This window comes from Bombina bombina, chromosome 4 (genome assembly GCF_027579735.1).
Source record: "Bombina bombina isolate aBomBom1 chromosome 4, aBomBom1.pri, whole genome shotgun sequence".
Classification (NCBI taxonomy): domain Eukaryota; kingdom Metazoa; phylum Chordata; class Amphibia; order Anura; family Bombinatoridae; genus Bombina; species Bombina bombina.
Genome location: NC_069502.1, coordinates 927,508,743 through 927,529,917, shown reverse-complemented (window position 1 = coordinate 927,529,917; position 21,175 = coordinate 927,508,743). Strand labels below are relative to the sequence as shown.

At 35.6% G+C, this 21,175-nt stretch overlaps 1 protein-coding gene across 1 annotated transcript in view; it reads left to right on the top strand.

The window, feature by feature from the left end:
- Window positions 1-21,175, top strand: part of HEATR5B (HEAT repeat containing 5B) — a 261,254-nt gene that overhangs the window by 3,425 nt on the left and 236,654 nt on the right. The window contains exons 3-4 of the mRNA XM_053711883.1: window positions 3,450-3,661; window positions 3,972-4,080. Of these exons, the coding sequence (XP_053567858.1) occupies window positions 3,450-3,661; window positions 3,972-4,080 (321 nt within the window). The remainder of the gene's footprint in view (window positions 1-3,449; window positions 3,662-3,971; window positions 4,081-21,175) is intronic.

Below are 21,175 nucleotides of genomic sequence, written 5' to 3'. Positions count from 1 at the left end.
TTTAACAACATATATTATTTATATGGTGAAATGTCCGTGTGGGAAAGTTTATATCGGTGAGTCCACTAGGACAGCCAGGGAACGAATAATTGAACATAAAAGTAACATAAGAACCACGAATTTAAAGGCTATCCAATCATTTTATAAAAGCTGGACACACCATAAGTCAATTACATTTCCAGATAATAGATCATATAGAGAAACCGCAGGGGGGAGGGGAGGGGACAGAGAATTGTTGCTTAAACAGAGAGAATCATATTTGATATGACTTAGGGACTCTAGAACCAAGAGGTATTAACAAAGATTGGGCTTTATCAGTATACCTTTAACTAAATGTTGTAAGTGTTTAAGATGTTCTCTAGCAGCTTCAGTAAATGTGTCTGATTTAGTATGTAAATATATTTTATACCACTAGAATAAAGATGATGAAATTAACTTGTTGATATGAGATGAATGAAATGTCCAAATAATTTTGTATATACATCAACTGAGTGTTGAAATGGTTAAATATGTATTGAGTGCCACCTAGTGGTATAACTGTGTATAAGTCACAATTTGTGAAAAGTTTGTTATAGCATGACTAAGGGATTGGCTCCTGAAATGTCGCTATTGTTTTTGTCTTTATAAAATAAATATATTTCTTATGCTGTCACCCACCTCCTTGTTTTGACATCATGTGAGCTTTACATTTTTTACTCAGTTTTACAGTTACACAACATTTATTAAGAAGATCACTCAGCTATAATATAGAGCAATGCAGCCACTGCAAACAGCTCCTGCTTTGTATCGTGCACCCTCACCTGAAGCACATTATACAGCTGTAAAAACAATGGGCAATATTACTGATCTGTGGGTGTGAACAGCTTATGTTAAAGGTTGTGGGATTACCTGAGCTCCAAGATGGCAGCCACCAGAACAAAGAGGCGGAGCTTCAGTATCTGGCACCTTTAAGCTATTAAACAGGAGAATGGATAATAGTGAGTAGTAACCATTCTAGCGTAGTTGTGCCCAGCAATTTAATGTCCCTTTAAGTCTCCCTAAAATTACAGTGCTTAACCTATTCATTGAGACAAGTATTAATAAACAGCATGGCTATTTAATCCTATAAGGTGTAAGAAATTAAACACTTCAATTGTAAAGGTCTAAAAAGAAAAAACAGTTTCCTAATGTCAAAACTGTAATTTTATTAGTGCAATCTTCATTGTTTTGCAGTCCAGGAATATTCTTTCTGTAAAGCTTCTTGAGTATTGATTATCTTATCTCTTTTGTTGTGGCCAATTTAATTCTTATATAAATGAGCTCTTACACTAGTGGTTCCCAAACATTTTCTGGTTACTGTCCCCTTTGTTCCATAAACTGACCATCAATGCCCCATCCCTAATGAATTTTATCAAAAGTATACAATTTTAAAGAATAATAATTAATGGGACACAAACCCTGATTTTTTATTTTTTTTTATTTTACGATTCAGATAGAGCATGTGGTTTTAAACAACTTTCCCGTTGACTTCTATTATCTAATTTGTTGTGTTCTCTTGGTGTCCTTTGTTGAAACAGATACCTAGGTATGCTCAGGAGCTGCTGATTGGTGGCTGTTCATATATGCATATATGTTATTGGCTCACCCAATGCATTCAGCTAGCCCCTGTACCGCATCGCTGCTTCTTCAACAAAGTATACCAAGAGAATTAAGCAAATTAGATAATAGAAGTAAATTGGAAAGTTGTTTAAAATTGTATTCTCTATCTGAATCTTGAAAGAAAAAAATTGGGATTTTTGTCCCTTTTTTTTAATAAAAAAATATTTTAAGATTTTAAATTCAACTTTTTAATTTGATTAATTAAAATGTATTATCTTTATCTTGTAATACCAGCTTTGTAAAGTTAATAGTCATTATGCAGGCGTCTTCTATACAGCTTTTAGTAATTACATTTCTGTTCTAAAAAATGTGATGGATAGATGGGCTTAATGAAGTGATATCAATGTCTGATTTCATACCAGTTTGCAGGAGTCTTAAATTGCCACGTGCTGAAATCTGGAGTCAATATCTTTGTTTGAGGCATAGTTGTTCAACAGCACCAGTAAACAAACTATGGAAAGTGTGTTGTACTTACCAAGGGGTTTTGTAGTACACACCACACAGCTTACTTCTGAAAATATCATACAGAAGACGGAAAAACCCTTGACAGACGTCTGTATGGAAAGCAACTCAGACAAGCACAACAGATCTTTGCTGTGTTCCCTGCTACTACACTGCAATTCTAAACTATGCAGTTAAAGGGCCATTATAGGGTAAAAATATTGTTAGAGCATGTAGTATTAGCACTAGCAACACTGGAAATCTATTTGTTTAATGCTTGCAGCTCCCATTGACGGGGAGTTAAACACAGACTTGCAGGGTTGCTAGTGGTAAAAGAATGTGCTCTAACAAATTGCAATTTGATACATGGCTGTGCTAATGTACAGTGCTGGTAAAACAAAGACTGCGAGCCTTGCATACAAGTGGCAGCTATCTATCACAGTTTTAGGCTTCTAAGCTAAAGTGCAGCAAACTACAAACATTGCACTTGTAGGGGCTCACCAGTATCTTCTTCTCCTTGCCTACTAATGCCTCCTTTATTCTTCTTGTGACTATTATTGCCCTCCTCTGTAATTGCACTGTCCCCAAGGGGGCACTACCACCAATTTTGGAACCGCTGTCTTACACTGATAAGCCAATCACTCTGCAGAATGTTGCAGGTTAGTGTTCTGGATCCTGGTTAATACACTCTAGCGTTTTAGAGACAGTGGAAGAAACATGTTTTTTAAAATCAAATTACAGAGAAAGCAGGAAAAATAAAGTACAAGTTATTTTGTAATACACAGACTAAATCATGCAAAAGCAATCTTTTAAAATGATATAACTATCATTGTCTTCTTTGCTGTGGCCAGTTAGGATCGGGTATAAATAACTTGTGCTCTGATCTAGCTAATCATTATGTAGATTATAATAGGGTCAAGTAAGTTTTGCCATACTTGCTAAACCAGGTAAAATAATGAATGCTATTTCATTTTCTTTCCATAAAGGGACATAACACTGCAAGAAGAAAATGCTTTACTATGAAAAAGCATTAATTATTGCACTATTGCTTGCATATAGCTAAGTGCTTAATACATGGAAAGGGGTTAAACACACCTATAACGTCAGCTCCAGAGCAGCAGTGCACTAGTGAAGCCTAGTTGGTAATTGGTCACTACACACATATGCCTTGTCATTTGCTAGGTCCCAGTAGTGCATTGCTGTGCTGGAGCTGACTTTACCTATGTTTTAACACCAGGGGTTAAACGCATAGTAAGAGCATTTTATTATTGTACTATTGCTTGCATATTACATTTTCTTTTTGCACTCCTATGTCCCTTTTTGTTTTGAGCTAAATGGCCCTTATAATGGTCCCTTTATTAACATTACAGACAGACATCAAAGAGAACCAGAAGAAACTTGTTGAACAACTCACGGGGCTCATAAGCAGTTCCCCAGGACCTCCAACTCGCAAACTTCTAGCAAAGAACCTTGCCACGCTGTATAGCATCGGAGACACCTTCACTGTCTTTCAAACACTGGACAAGTGCAATGAGATGATCAAAAGCAAGGATGACACTGCTGCCTATCTGCCAACCAAACTGTAAGTGCATGCAGTGCCGAATCTCACTTTATCACCCACAAACACATATACCGGTCTGATCAGGACCTTCACTCTTTAATCTACCAGCATCTGGTTTTGTCTGATGTATTTTGTATCACATAGTATTAAAAGTTTTTTTTTTTTATTATCTATAACTTTTATATAAAAAGTACCACTAATCCTGACCAGTCCCTACGCAGGATGGTTAAACACATGCAGGCTTGGTAGTGCTAACAAATAAGAGCATGTTATTTTTGCACTACAATGTCCCTTTAAGAACATTCATTATTATTTTAATGTATGTCTCTAGTGCTGCAGTTGCTTGTGTCGGAGCGTTCTATGAGAAGATGGGTAGAATGCTGGGGAGTTCTTTTCCTGAAACGGTTAATAATTTGCTGAAGTCTCTGAAAAGTGCAGAGGTAAGTGACATATACATTTTTTATTTCTCCTATTAAATATTATGCTGTCCATGTTTATGCCAAATATATCATTGAGACTTTGGGCCCATTTATGGCCACAGCTTCATGGTCCGATTGCTATAGGCTTGCGTGCGTGGGCCTGATGCTAGTTGAATATATAACAAAACCAATGGCACTACTTTTTAATTATTTTAAACAAGGCCTAAAAATCACCCCTGAGTAACAAATATTGGTAATCTCTAATTTGTTTCGGGTGTTGGTGCTAGTGTATTAATAATCATTTTATTTACAACTAGTAGCAAGAAGAGACTTGCTCACAAAAGAATACACGTTGCAGCACTCTAGGCTTGTGAATATTAATTACAGGATGTAATTTACTTGGATACAAAATATTGACATGTACTAGTGAAGATAAAATTAAAATATAACTTTTAATAATATTTGATTAAAATAGGATTTGAAATTAAAAACACACTTAAGCTGCTAAGGGTAGTAGATACATCTGAGTTAAGTATTGTGTGGTTCTGCTCCACCTGTTCCCAAACTCTTTGGACTTCCAATTCTGCTAAATTTTGTAAGAAATAGTGGGTCACCAAGTGACTGTTATGCAGAAGATATTTAGGTTATCCATTAACACCTTATTGGTCTCTATTATTAATCCCAAGGTAATTTTGTGTTTATGGAAACAAAGTTAGCAATATTTGTTACATCTATAGTAGCGAAATTAGTGATTACTAGCGTGGATTCTTGTCTATATAGCTAGCTATTAGGTGCTCAAATTGTGTTAGATTAATATAACAATGGTTCTACTTTATATCCAATTGGATTGTAATGGTATTTGTGAACATATAAAGAAAGTTTAGTATTCCATAAATATTCTCCAACATATGAATATTTGAATAGTAGATTTATTATGTATTATTATATTCAACACCTTAGGTTAAAAGGTAACAATGTAGCGAGTGACCTTAAGTAAAAATAGATAGAATTTAAATCCATTCATCTCTGGCACCATATATATCATAGCTATTGGGTATAGTTCTATGTCTCTCGTATACCCTAATATTCTGGTTGTCTAATAGGCTTGCTGACAAGCAAGCTTCTCAGTATTGGCACTAATAACTCGCTCTCTGAAAATTTAAAGCGTTGTTCTAAGTTTGTCAGCGCTTCTGATATTTCTATCTGTTGTAACCCACAGTGTAGACTAGGTGTTTAAAGTATTGTCTGAGTTACGTAAAGTTACAGTCAGTAGCTGAGTTATATTAACTTGAACTGATGCTAGTTGAGTAGGTGCAGTCTTAATATCACTGATACTTAGCATCTCCGCTACCTCAAGGGTTGCGGAAATCATCCAGATCAAACTCAGTCATGGTGATTGACAAGCCCTGACATATTTATTTAATAGATACAATAGAAAATTATACTTTTCCTTATAAGAGGATGCAGCCAGCCTTAGTCTCTCCCAGGACTGTATAGAATTTGATTTGGAATGTGGCATGGTGCCGCCTCTCTACAATTCTGGATTTGAAGGGTTAATCTCAAAGAAACCAAAACGCCACAGTAGAGTGATAACTTTAACAACAAGTAAAACACTAAATAGAAGGTACTCACAGGAGGAATAAAGATAAACTTAGTTTTTTATTTCCTTGTGTCCACAAACTTCAGACAGGAAGAAGAGATAAAAGGATTTTTTTAATAAAACAGCGATTCTCAAGAGCAAATATAAAAGCAAAAAGCTGAATCGTTACTTTATTTGACTAACTTTATTTTATACCCCATCTCTCTAATTGAAGGTGGTTTACAAACAATAAAACCATCCCCTTGTAGAGAAAAAGTCTGTTTTATAAAAAAAAAAAAAAAAAAAAAAAAAAAACTCAAAAACTATAACAAAGTTATTATCTAGAAAGTAGCAAAAAGCAACTTTTATTATATTTTTAAATAAAATGAATGTGTTTCTATTCATAAGGGTTAACAATCGTCAGAACATGATAAAATACTATTGAAAGTAAAATTACATCACATTGGGAATGAAGTGAACCATCAGACAATAAACAATCAGGGACAAAATTAAAACCAGCCAATCAATGGAAAACAAAGACACAGAAAATAATAAGTTCTCAAACCGGTACAGTGAAATAAGGGTGGAATTAAACTGAAACCATCATCTGTGTGTAAGGAAGCTGATGTCTAATCATAGAGCTTCATTGTAATCAGCACCACAACAAGTTCTCAAATGAGTAGTCTAAAAAATAGTCCTCACATAGGTCCACTAGTAAATAAGTAGTTTGACAATAATGATTCCCAAATAAGTCATTACTCTAGTGAACAAACAAAGCAAATTATTAAATCTATCTATCTACAGAATGCAAAGCGAAAAGTTTGAAATACTATACAAGAAAGAATGTATTGATAAAATAATGTGATAATGTAACAAAATGTGATGTTAATAAATAAATTAACTAATTTCGTGCTCGGTCTGGTACCTATAAGTGTAAATGAATAAAAACATGAGTGTAATAGTGTCTACTATAAGCCCTTAAAGTAAATTACAGAATTAGAATTAAAATTGTGAGGAAATAATGTGTAGCATGAAATAAACTATTAAGCATAGCAGTGAAATATTAAGATGTCTAATTGTATCAACTAAACACTGCTATATTTGTATAGTTATTAAGGCCCCATTCTACTTAAAGGGATATTAAACACTTTCAGATAGTAATATAAAATGATACATTGTATATATAAAAAAAACTCTGCAATATAGTTTCATTATTTATTTTTGTCCCCTTTTCCTGTAATTCCATTCTGAAATTGTGAGCTTTTCAGTTTCTGTTAGAACTGGAAGTGCAGAACACTGTTATATCCCACACAACCATTGGCTGCACACTCTAGTGACTTATTTATAACTGTCCCTAATTGGCCACAGAAGAGAAGGTAGCCTAAGTTACAACATGGCAGCTCCCATTGTTTTTTAGATACTAAAGATTTAGACTTATTTAGTCAATATTTAAACAGCTAATGAAGCTTTAAAAATATATCTACATGTTATTCTCAAACTAATCTTTTCTATGAATGCACCATTCTATCTAGCATTTATTTAGTGTTTAATGTCCTTTTAAGTTCTCATTTGTAGAAGTAGTAGTTATTTTTTTGTTTTGTTCCAATAATTTTTATTAAGGTGTTAAAGCAAACTTTACATATATACATAAAAAGGAAATTATGTAGTGCATAAGTTATTTTTGACAAACTTCTTGAATGGCTCAAAGAAACTATTCATAAGACAGAGCACAACTATAGTCTGAGCCCATTAGTGATTAATGTTTTACACCATATAAATGTAACACTTAATACAACACCTTATTTTGTTCTTTATAGTTACTATATATATGTAAATTGCCCTCTTCCAGCTAGTGAGGCCACTCTTGGGTCTCAGAAAATCATGCAATGACTGTATATAGGAGGGAAGCATATCGAGAATATTTAGGTTAATAGGGCCACTTTTGGGCCAACAGGACTGTAGTTGCAAGCAATAAATAAAATTAAGTATGTACTAGTATATAGCATATAGGGGAAAGGGGATTATTAATGACAAATTAGTGTCAAGAATCAAAACTAACCATTCAAGGGTACAGTTCTTGGGATAAATTTTCCTTAGCTTACTTTAGTAAACTATATGGGAGGGGGACAGAGCTAGTAATATGAAGTAAGAAGTGAACAAGTAAATATATAGAGCTTATTTTGCTTTTGTGGTGTTAGCAAAAATGAAGATAGTAATGTTTTCTTATTGTATCCAATACTCAGGCAGTGATCTTTGCTTTGAATTAAGCTAGTGGCCTCTATATAGATATATGGGGACTTGAAGAAGGTATAAATTAGATATTTGGGTATTGGTGGGAACCATTTAATGTAAACTTATAAGTTAGGTGGTTCCTATATATAAAAGTCTCAGCTAGAATGTGTAATAGAGCAATAACATTATGTCAGGATATTAGAAGAGTCAATTTTCTAGGATAGGGGCATTTTCTCATATGATCATCTCATACAACATCTATATGTGTGAGCCTTGACTTGGCTAAAGAGTGACACTGCCCCGGCTGCTGGCAGTGTGATAAAAAACATATATAAAAAAATGTAGGAGTCAAGGCTTGACTAGATCAACTAGTTTTAGGCCTATATGGATAGCTAAGATTTGTATCAGGTGATAATACCCTCAAATATCTAGGTCATATTGACAAAAATTAAATGAGAAAACTCATTAATATCTGCAAAGCAAAATATCCTGCGCTAATTTTGGTTTTCCCAGATCTCCTTAGAAAAATAAGAATTGACATAGAGTATATGAATATCTGTGTGACATACATCGTAGTTACAAACATAATAAGGGGAGAAATCTATCTGTCAGGGTTTGTATCTTAAAAGACTGGTCCTAACACTATAATGTTTAGCCTTCCTGGGCTGAATCATGTAATTGAGTTCTGTGCAGTCTTGATTTGAGGCATAGTACTGCAGTGTTGGAATTCTATTTTGGCATATTAGAATTGAATGATTCAGCCCAGTAAAGCTAAACTTTATAGTGTTAGGACCAGTCTATTTTGGGACACCTTGTAAGTGGTGACTGGCTGAGCAGAATATGGCCATATTGTGTGACTAAGATCCCAACTTTATTTAAAAATTTTAAAAATATTAAGCAGGCATTTTTTTGCAGCATTAAAAAAATATTAAGCAGGCAAAGGCAATTTTTTTGCAGCATTTTAAAAATATGTGAAAAAAGATGTGGTCTTATGTGTTTGGATGTGCGCCAATACCTGTTTTTGTCTTTTACTTATTTTGGTCATTTTGGCAGAACTCCCACAATATGTGTGCTAATATATAAATGTTTTTGTTAGGTGTGCTTAACCAAACCCCCTTGTATTTCTTAAATTTAAGGGACACTGACCAAATCCCTTTAGTTAAAGCACACCACCCTGCTCAGGTGTGTTCCAGATAATGTAATTGATATATATATATATATATATATATATATATATGAAAGAAAAAAAAAAAAAAAATATATATATATATATATATATATATATATATGCCAGGGAGTCTCATGATTTGAGGCATAGTACTGCAGTGTTGGAATACTATTTTGGTATGTTAGAATCAAATGATTCAGCCCAGTAAGGCTAAACTTTATAGTGTTAGGACCAGTCTATTTTGGGACACCTTGTAAGTGGTGACTGGCTGAGCAGAATATGGCCATATTGTGTGACTAAGATCCCAACTTTATTTAAAAAAATTTTTGCAGCATTTAAAAATATGTTAAAAAATATGTGGACTTATGTGTTTGGATGTGCGCTTTTGTCTTAGGATTTGTATCTTAACTTCAATTTACATAAAAAACATATGTGTACAACTATGAACGCCAAACAGTATTAATTAACAGATATCAGCAGGTCAACTATTCTGAACTGCAAAATAAGTATGTGTGTGTGTGTATAATATATATATATATATATATATATATATATATATATATATATATATATATATATATATATATATATATATATATATATATATATATATATGTATGTGTGTGTGTGTATATATATATAATATGTACATACACTTAATTGGTCAGTAAACCTATCTTGTGGCCTTCATATTTTTAAGATGGAATAAAATGTCTTGTAATCAGGAACTCCATTTGAGCACAGTTTATCCAACAGGAGTAGTTCTTTTTCAATAGCACCTCCTCTCCAATGTTTACCAATTGTCTCGATGCCTATTGACTGAAATGTTTTAGATGTTTAAAGGGACATGAAACCCGCATTTTTTTATTTCATGATTCAGAAAGAACATGTGATTTTAAATAACTTTCCAAATTACTTCTATTATTTAATTTGCTTCCTTCTCTTGTTAACTTTTGCTGAAAGGTTTATCTAGGAAAGCTCAGGAGCAGCGAAGAACTTAGGTTCTAGCTGCTGATTGGTGGCTGCATATATATATATATATATATATATATATATATATATATATATATATATATATATATATATATATATATATATATATATATATATATATATATATATATACATACATACATACATACATACATATTGTCATTGGCTCACCCATGTGTTCAGTTAGAAACCAGTAGTGCATTGCTGCTCCTTCAACAAATGATACCAAGAGAATGAAGTAAATTTGATAATAGAAGTAAACTGGAAAGTTGTTTAAAATTGTATGTTCTAGAAGCTGGTGGGAGGAGCACAAGCACAAGGGCGCGCAAAGGCTTGTTCTCTGTCTCCCTGTAAGAGCTACTGGCAGGAAAATTCCGTGCTCTAAACCCTGGTCCCTGGGTGGCTCTCCTAAGTAATATACCATACACTTCCAGCACCCCAGCAGTGATTTGCCATCTCACTGAGCTGCTACTAGCAGCAAAATTATAGACTGACCTAAAAATTTCTTTGTACTCCCCCCCCCCCTGTAACGGCGCTGACACCAGTAAGGGAAAATTTTACAATTGTACCTACTCCACCCTCCCACCGGTGTTGCGTGAGGGTGAGAGCATCTATGGACTGGAATTCATAATGGTGCGGCACTCTGGGAAGCAGGGGGAGAGGAACCTCTGTGAACTGCCCTAACCTCTGTGAACTGCCCTTACCTTGTGCTGATGGTTCCGTCTTACAGTGCTGATCAGACGGGGGATGCCCCGCCGAACTAAGTTGTTTCCTAGCTGCACTGTGGAGGAAGCTTGCGGCCGCTTGCTCTGAGGATTGGAGCCACACGTGATTGGGGCGGTCCTTCTCAGCCTGGACAGAGGACCCAGGTGAGCCTGGGAGACGCCATAGGTTCTGCGCTGTGCAGACCAGGCGAGGTGCCGGGATTGGAATAGGCTGGGTCCTTGACTCGCTCCCCCCCACCGGTGCTGCGTGGGGGAGCTCTGGATACAAAGCAGAAGCTTTTTTTTTTTTTTCAGCAAAGTCGGCCCTTGGAACTCAAGAAAACTTGTGAACTGTGCCAGGTGTCGAGCTGAAGCTGAGACCCCGTGGGTAAGATTCACCTCTTCTATCGGTCGGACTGACCTGGTTCCTCAGATCTCACTGTGTTTTTTTTTTCCTGCCTTGGCCCTTGGTAGAAGAAAGAGGGGATACTGCGGGACTAAGTGGAAATTGTAAGCAGACTCTCGTAGGAAACGGCCCTCTTGGTAGGAACATTAGCATTACTTAAGGCTGAAAAACTGAAGAGTGTGTATTATATTAACACACTATATATAATTATGCTACTGGACTATAAGGAAAGCCTCAGTTAGAGTGGGAGCTTCCTTTTTGTTTGTTGGTCTTTTTCTTTCCTTCCAGACTCTGTGTTTGTATAATATGATACAATGTAACTATAACACGGATGAAGGATTAATATGTTTCCACAGTATACTAAAGTTCTTTTCCTGTGACTGAGGGTTTATATACCTAACTAATACTGTATAAATCCTTGTCATATATTATTTTGTCTGTATAGAAAGCTGGATAAGGTTCATTTAATTGAAAGGGGCCAGAGGGAATAGAAAGGGCAAAAGGGATAAGGGAATAAAAGACATACATGGTATACATATAACTCTTCTTTAAGGAGAAGAAAAGATAGAAAAAAGGAAAGTTTACCTAACTTGTTTGAAAGGCATGAATAACTACTCTTTCATAAGGGTTTTTTAGGCTAGACAAGAATCTGGAATAGAAGTATAAAACTTTAAAAATCTCATTCTGGTTGTTGAATCCATGCCAAACTGTTATAATTTTGCGCTCAATTTGTTTTCTATGTAACAACACATTCTAGAAAATACTGTTTGTAAATGTTTTTGAACTAAACTTATTTAATTAAGTAGTTACAGTGGACTAAATAAAAAGAAAAAAAAAGAGAAAAAGTCTAGGAGGGAGTTAGCGGAAAGCTGAGGTAATAAGGTAAAACTTCCTTATTAGTTGATAATTCTTAGAAAAGACTTTATCATATTGTACATTATCACTGTATATAAGAACTATCCCCGTACATAGTTGTTCTGAATAGACATTTTGAAGTATTGGACAAGGGATTATAAAATCTCCTGTAAATTTTTTGAGATTCCTATGACCGGGGAGTAAGTTACTTATTTATTTCACAGATCACCTTTTTTTTTTTTTTTTTCTTAGCACCCTTCACTAATAACCACTTATTTTCACATATCACGCCCATGGGGATAATACCCCCTTTTTTTTCTCTCTTTTTTTTGTTTTTCTCCTTTTTGTTTTCCCCTTTTTAACACTATCAATAAGATCCCTACACTTTCACATCCCCTAATTCACACAAGTAACTCACATATTTATGGATAAATATTTCACTCCACCTGTCAAAACTTCTCCATCGGTCATGGCAGCAAGACAAAAGGAGAAAAGAAATAAAAATACACAAGAGCTTCTAGTAGAAACACAGTCCAGCAGTAATGTTTCGCAAGTGAGCGAATCAATTGATATACACGCTTTAGTGATAAAAATAACTGAGGCTCTATCCCCTAAATTTGATGATCTGAGGAAAGAAATTAAACATGATATGAACTCTCTTTCCACAGAAATTCGTCAATTTGCTAATAGAATGGCAGAGGCAGAACAGAGAATATCTGAATTAGAAGACACCTCAGTAAGGCAGAGTACGGATTTAAAAGAGTTAAATGCTAAACTAATAAAAACCGAGTTAAAACTAGTAGATTTAGAAAATCGCGCGAGAAGAAACAATTTAAGAATAATAGGTGTACCTGAGGACAAACAATACGAGGATCTTGAGAAATTTCTTTCTTTAACAATACCACAGTTATTACAAATACCACAAACACAACCACGAATGATAATTGAAAGGGCCCATAGGTTGTGGTTGGTATAACACTGAAAAAGGGAATGCTAGACCAAGACCAATTATTGTTAAAATGTTAAATTATCAGGACAAACTTACCCTGCTGCAACATTTTAGGAAACATCAACCTATATTCTTAGGAAACGCTAAAATACTGTTGTTTCAGGACTTCTCGGCTGAGACTTCAGCCAAGAGAAGGATACTGTCACCAATTTGTACCAAACTAATTAATCAAGGGTATCAAGCTTCCATAATATTTCCAGCTAAATTGAAAATAACAATAGATAACAAGACTCAAGTTTTTGAAACAGCCAAAGAAGCTGAAAATTTCATAGCCCAATTACCACCCATAAGATAAGGGGAAGATTCAATTTCATGGGAAGGAAGGTAGGATAGGGAAATAATGCGATCAAGTAGGTCCAGGGAAAGGTTCACCACAATTGTATTAAAGAGAATGAGAATTTCTTTTTTGTTATTTTTTATACATGGTCAGTCTATAAAATGGGTTGACACCTTGGTCAGGGCAGTCCTGATCACTGAGGTAGTAGGGGAAAATGGGGCATCCAGGATAGTATACTCGAGGGGGAGGTGGGGAGAGGGGTCCCTTTTGTGTTTTTTTTTTTTTTTTTTTTTGTGTCTGTCTTGTTTTGTTTTGTCATGTCTTGCTCTATCTGGTTTGGTTTTGCTCTGTCCTGTTTTGTACTGTTTTGCTTGCTGTGGTTTTGTTGTGTTTTCCTTATCCTAATAAATAATGTCTACGGGTGATAATTTTAAGATGGTTTCCTGGAATATAGGAGGCTTAACATCTCCTATCAAAAGAAAGACAATTATCTCTCATTTAAGAAAGTTAAACACAGATGTTGCCTTCCTCCAGGAAACACACATGAAAATAGAAGAAATATCTAAACTTAAAAAATCATGGGTGCAGGAAGTTATTGCTGCCCCAGCTCTGGGAAGGAAAGGGGGAGTAGCAATATTAGTTGGTAAAAAAATTAAGGCAGAAACTTCAGTCCTTGAAATAGATCCAGGTGGGAGATTTTTAATATTAAAGGCTAAGATCGCAAAAAGCACTTACACACTTTGTAACATATATGCACCAAATATCATTGATTATAAATTCTGGGATTCTTTGCAAAATATAATACTTGCAAAAAAGGAGGGCTTGTTGATAATCGGAGGAGATTTCAACATGACCCCACAGTATGCATTAGATAGACTAAGGCAAGATGTGCGAATTCTAAGAACAAAGAAAGATAACTTGGAAATTAAAATATTCTCTAAATTGTTTACAAATCTAAAAGTTAAGGATATTTGGAGGTTATATAATCTTGATACTAAAGGTTACACATGTCTTTCGAAGGCGCATAAGACGCTCTCGAGGATTGATTTATTTTTAGTAGACGAGAAATTTTTAAATTTAAATGTAGAATCTAAAATCCTTCCGATTACAGTGTCGGATCATGCCCCGATAACCTTCGAAGTCCACATACAGGATCCTAGAAACAAATACTCACGATTTCATTTCCCAAAGTATCTGGCCACAGACCCAGAGTTTAAAACAATGCTGAGTCTAAAATTTCAAGAATATTCCGATTTAAATAGTGAGTATGTTAATCGACCAATAATATTCTGGGAAGCTGCAAAAGCAGTCTTAAGGGGGGAAATTTTAGCGTACAATATTAATAGAACAAAAAAATATAAAAAGAAGGAAGAGGACATTTCAAAAACACTATTAAACACTTATAATAATTATATACTGAATAAAACCCCTGAGACATGGAATAGCTATACGCTAGCTAAAAAGGAAAGAGATACCTTCCTCATACATAAAACTTCACAGAAAGAACTAAAACTACAAGCGCAGCTATTTAAATATGGAAACAAAGCTGGCAAGCTCCTTGCCAACTTAGTTAAACAAGATAAAGGAACTGCCCCAATTGAAGCCATTAAGAAAGAAGATAAATTGATTACAAAGCCAGATGAAATCTTAAATGTTATGGCAGAATATTATAAGGATCTTTATTCATTAAGGGCATCAAATATGACAGAACGTGTGAAGTTTTGGGAAAAGATCTCTTGTCCAAAAATAACTGAAGACTTAAATGAAAAAATGAATTCCCCTATTACGGAGACAGAGGTTAGGAAGGGTATTGAGGATATGCCTATTAATAAAGCGTCAGGCCCTGACGGACTGCCAAGTGAATTTTATAAAATAATATCGCCACTGATAGTTCCGCATTTGACAAGGCTATTCAACAGTATGTACATCGAGGGCCAATTGCCCTCGGCTAGCTTTGCAGCTTCTTTTACAACATTATTACCAAAACCAGAGAAAGATCTAACTCAGAAAGAATCATACAGGCCAATAGCTTTGTTAAATGCGGACTATAAACTTATGACTTTCATCCTCGCCCAAAGAATGCAAAACTTTTTACCAACTATAATCCATAAAGATCAAGCGGGCTTTATGTTGAATAGAAACTCCTCAGCTAAAATACGAGAGCTGTTTCTTACTATAGACTATTTTTCAGATTTAAATAAAGGACAGGAAAGAGACCGGCTTAGCCATGACAAGGCAGTGATCACAATCGATGCCGAGAAGGCATTCAATTCAGTTCATCACAACCATCTCCTTCATACGCTAGGTCAGTTTGGTTTTAAGGGCCAATTCTCTAATTTTATTAAAAATCTGTACAGCAATGCATCTACAAGGTTAATAGTAAATGCCAGACAATCACCAGATATATGTTTAGCAAGGGGCACAAGGCAGGGCTGTCCTCTTTCCCCTTTGCTTTTTAATGTAGCAATTGAACCCCTTGCGATTCTGATTAGGCAGGAGATTGAAGGAATAGAAATAGGCAATAAAGAACTCAAAGTAGCACTTTATGCCGACGATATTTTAATTTATATAAGGGATACTCAGACAAATCTACCTAAGTTATTGTCAACTATAAACCAGTTTAGTATGTTTTCAGGCTACAAAATGAACGCCTCAAAATCCGAATTATTTTCGTTAAAAAGACCTGAGCAATTGGGGAAAAATATACCATTTAAAATTGTTAACGAATCATTTAGATACTTGGGTATTATAGTATCACACACACCTGACAAGTGGTATAGCCTTAACATTTCACCAATCTTAAAAAGTGTAATTTGTACAATGAAAAACTGGCAGAATCTTCCCATCTCACTCTCAGGGCGTATTGCCTTGTTTAAAATGATTCTATTTCCAAAAATTTTATATATTATTCAAAATGTTCCAGTTCTTTTGAAGGTTAAAGATGTCAAGGTTTTAAATATGGCTCTTAGAAAATTTATCTGGCAGGGCAAAAAGCCTAGAATTGCGTTAGACAAACTTAGTTTACCTCAAAAAATAGGAGGCCTAGCCTTACCAGATCTCTATAACTTGGCGGGATTGGCGAGAATTGTAATTGATTGGGTTTCCCTTAAAGATTATGTAACGGACAATGATCTAGAAAGAAATATAACTTCTCCATATCTCCCAATAGCATTAATACATATCGAATTAGATGAGTTGCCAAGGGCAATTAAGAAACTTAAAGCTATTATTACCCCAATTAAAGCTTGGTCAAAGTTATGTAACCTTCTGAAAATAGATAAAAAAACTTCCAAGTATTTACCATTGAAAGGGAATCCTCATCTAATAATGGGCCTGCAATCAACCCCACTGCAAAGATGGCAAATGGCGGGTCTAGATAAAGTAATACAATTAATAGATATTCCAGGGAGGTTTATTAAAACTTTTGCTGACTTAAGAACAGAGTTTGATATCTCCCATAAGGAATTTTGTTTATTTACAGGCTAGGCATTATATCTGGAAATTGATAAACCATTCAGGATGGGACTGGTCACTAGGACCATTGGAGAACTGGCTGAATCAGGCCAAAAAGGGAAGATTAACAATTACATACTGTTATCAAATTCTGATTTCAGAAAAAGGGAGAAATAATTTATCAAGTATTGAAGCTAAGTGGGCGCCCAATTTAGCTCAGGAGCAAGTGGAGGCAGACTATATACAGACATCTATATCAGAGGTCAGACGAACAACCCTCTCTGCAACCTGGCGGGAATCCCATATAAAACTCTTATACATGACCTATTATACCCCCGAGAAAGGGCATAGATGGGGGAACCCTCAATTTAATAAATGCCCGAAATGCTTACTAAAGGCGGCTAACTTAAAACATATGATATGGGATTGCCCAAAATTAAAATCGATGTGGAAGAAACTGGAATATTGGTTAAATAAAAGGGTTGGAGTCTCCCATCTGGATCTATCATTCATAGAGATAATATCTCTTAGGTTAGACCCAAGAATTTTAACAGATAAAAAAAAAATTGTTAATATGGCTATTTTAGCAACTAGGTATATGATTTTCAAGAAATGGAAGGAGGTGTCTGCTCCGTCTATCCCAGAAATAATTAATTCCATAAAAAAACAATGTATTCTAGAGCAATATAACACAAAACTATATGACACAAGTAGTGTGTGTAGCTTTTTTCTAAAATGGTCTGCATTCATAAAAACTTTGTCAAAACAAGAAATTGATAATTTAGTTTACCCATTCAGACATTCAGAACTAGTTATACTGGGTGTGTGGTAAAGAAAAAGGAAGGGAAAAACGATATATCACCCAATTGGAGCTATTTAATTGATTGTAGACAATTATTTAGGTGTGTGTTTTTTTTTTTTTTTTTTTTTTTTTTTTCCTCCGTTGTTTTTTTTTTTTTTTTTTTTTTTTTTAATAATTTTTTATTGAGACAATGGATAAAAGTAACAGAAAAGGGAGTGAGTCCCAGCACAGGACAAATACAAAAAAAAAAAAAAAAAAAACACTGTTACAAATCACATATGAAAGGTACATAAGAATTAAGACATTGATGTGCTAATATAGGATTTGTCAAAATATTATCTGGACAATAGAGTTTCAATATTTATATAATAATAGAAGTCAAAGATATGAAAGATATCAGGGTTGAGAACAGAGAGATATCATTTGACGTAAATTATAGCACCGACTTTATGACCTTAAATACAGAATGCGCACAGTGAGATCAAAACATGTGTGACTGGGGCATATAGAAATGAAGTCTCAGTTTTATAATACAGGAAACTAATAGTCCCTACTCTCAAATAAGGGGTATTCTATACGCTGAAAATAGTGAGAGGAAGGGAGCTGGCATTTATCAGGCCTCCTATAGACCTGCGTATATAGGGGGATGAGGGATGCAGCGGGCAAGAGCCGCTCATAATGGGGGGGATAGGGGAGAGGGGAAGGGAAGGGGGGGGCGGAGCCAGATAATCTATCTTAATAATATAAACTACAGGGCGATGTGGAATGGAATGGAGTAGGATCTCAGGGATTTTGAAAAACTTATATGCTGGACCGTGCTTTCCCAGTAGACACGGCCCAACAGCATCAATAAATGGACCCTATCCTCCTCAAACAATATACCCTGCTAACTAATAGGGAATAGGACTGCTCTCTGTGTGTAAAAAAAGAAATAAGCTATCTAGCTGGAGTAGAGATTGTGGGGGATAAGAGCATCCTCGGTTTATCCAGCAAACCGAGGGCCCAAAGGAAAAGAGATAACTTCACAACATTTAGGAAATATGGGCTATCTATAGAGAGCTAACTATGAACTTGAACATTGCTAGTGGATACTTGCAGCTTTTAGTTATAGACAGAGAGACAAGCATGTAATAAGGTGTGTCCATAACCAACTAAAGAGAGAGCCTTGTCCCTATGCACATCACAAATCTGGACATCCACCATTATAATAACAGTATCATATATATATATGTGAGGCTTACTAGGAGAACACAAATAATAAAGGGCTAATCCTAAGCAACGTGTACAATGGAGAGTCCAACATACCATAGGAACTGCTGTACAAAGTTTACTCTGAGATATAACATACATCTATAACTGAAACCTTTATCTAACCTCAATATCAACAAAAAAAAAAAAAGCTGTATACTGATAGTGCTTGAAACATATGTAAGTAGCGAGGTGGCGGGGAGGTATAATTATATTGGAGTAATTAGTTCTACAATAAAAGGGGAATAGGTAATATAAAATAATATAGGCCTAATAGAGAAATACAAAGATCTCCGCAGGAATAGATAATTAAATGTATCAGACAAAGAGGGGCAATAACACCACATCTGGAGATGTCCAGAGATGGTCAATAAATGGCGGGAATCATGGCTAGTGAGAGATATAATACCAAATGCAAAACCTATAATAATAATACATAGGAATTTTAACTTGTGGATAATATTAGTGAAAAGACATAAAAGTAGTGATTTATAGACAGTCTGACGCTGTATATTCCAGAACTAGTATAGTAGCATTATCATGTGTATTGTAGAGTGAAATAGGTGTGCAAAACTTTTAAAGCAGAGGCAGTATCTAATCCCTATATGAGTGACCCCAGACCCATAGCTGGTGTATCATACATTGTAATTATAATATCTAAGAAGAGGTAGGCATCAGCCAGAATCAGTAAGCTCCAAGTAACCTATGCCATGAGTAAACGCTGTTCAAAGTTTAAAATAGTGCTGATTTAAGGAGATCCCTCCTAAGCTGTAGTATACATAGACAAGGGAAATTAGATTCAGCATAAATGTAGAAGGCGAATTCCCACACATACCTAAAGCAGGGAGATGTAATGGGGAGCTGCACTATTCCTGCTTGAAATTAACCAGCTAGTAATCGAAATATTAGTGGGGGATAAGATGAAACCCTTTTATAATACATAGCATTAACAGTATGAAAGTATGCAAACTGAACATGATAGTTGAACTAAACAGTGAGCAATCAAGATAGACCTTCCCAGATTCTGCAGTAATAGTCCTCATTTTATGTTTGGTATATAAATGAAATAGGAGGTGAGTAATATAAAAAGGTTGCAGTTCCAAGTAACTCCTGTCTGGCTAACCTTATAACTTGTGAAATAAGGCTCATGGAGCAGATTTAATAACATTATATAACAGCTATGTAAGCAGGTATTTGAGATATGAAATGCAGAAAAGTGTAATAAGTATCCCAACAGTTTACAGGGAGAAAACAATAATCAAGCTGCCTGAACACCTTCAACGATGTCAGGTATTCTGATCAGGGGAATATCATAAAGAGCTGCCGAGAAATACATAAGGTAGTATAGAAATAGTAGAATGGACACCATTATCAAACATAACCATTCTCATTAAGGTGTCTTAATCTTTAAATCCTGGTAGGTTAGTCCAGGCTGTAATAGCAAATTCTAAGCACTGCTAAATTATAAAGATCCCAACTTGCTAAGATAAAACATTAAAGAAAAAAAAAAACAAAACCTAAGGATCTTTGCATAACAAATTAAAATAAACCATGAACGAAACTACAGTGCTGTATGAGGGGATAGTCCCATATTAGAACTAGTCATCACAATTGTGAGAGGTTATATTGTTCTTTTACCCTATGCCACAAGCCAAGGCCTCAGATATATACTCAAGTCCTGTATCCCTTCTGATTCCTTCCATGACAAGTAGCGTCTTGAGAAATTTACTTCTGACAGGCTCCGGTAGAATCCAATCTGTGCTGTGTCTGTCAATGTCGGCTTCCTGATTAGGTAGGTTACAGTCACTGAGGTTGAGCACCTCTGCTTGTGGGGGGACCAGATAACAAAAAAGGAAAGGACTCCTAACGTTATCGCACAGTTCCCAAGAGCTCACTGGTGGTTTTTTAGTTTTGAGAAGTGTCCGCCCCGCACCCGGAGGGCGCCTTCCCCGGGCCAGAGCAAACGCCTTCCTCAGCTTGGACAGCATCTGGTGAGGTGGGGCATCGTGTATGAGAGGACCTCTTGTCCAGACCTTATCCACCTTAAGCTTGTGTGCGGGTTGTGATCTCTTCAATGACAGTAGTCCTCCCATAGTTAGCAGTGGCGTCGGTACAATGTGCCCCTGGGTGTCTGTCAACTTAGTGTGCCGGTCTCGTCGACCTCCATCTTCTCCCTCATATATCAGAGGCTCCCTACAGGCTAGACTGTATAGGTGCAGTAGGCTGTGCTTGAGATCTGCGAAGGAGCGGTCGGAGGCATCAAGCTCTGTGTCTTTTACTGTGCCGGCAGTGGCCATTTTGAAATTCTGGAGCCTGGCTTAGTGCTCTGTGGTTTTGGCAGCCTTATTAGGTAATCAAAAGAACCAGTCACTCCAGAAGCACCCTAGCGC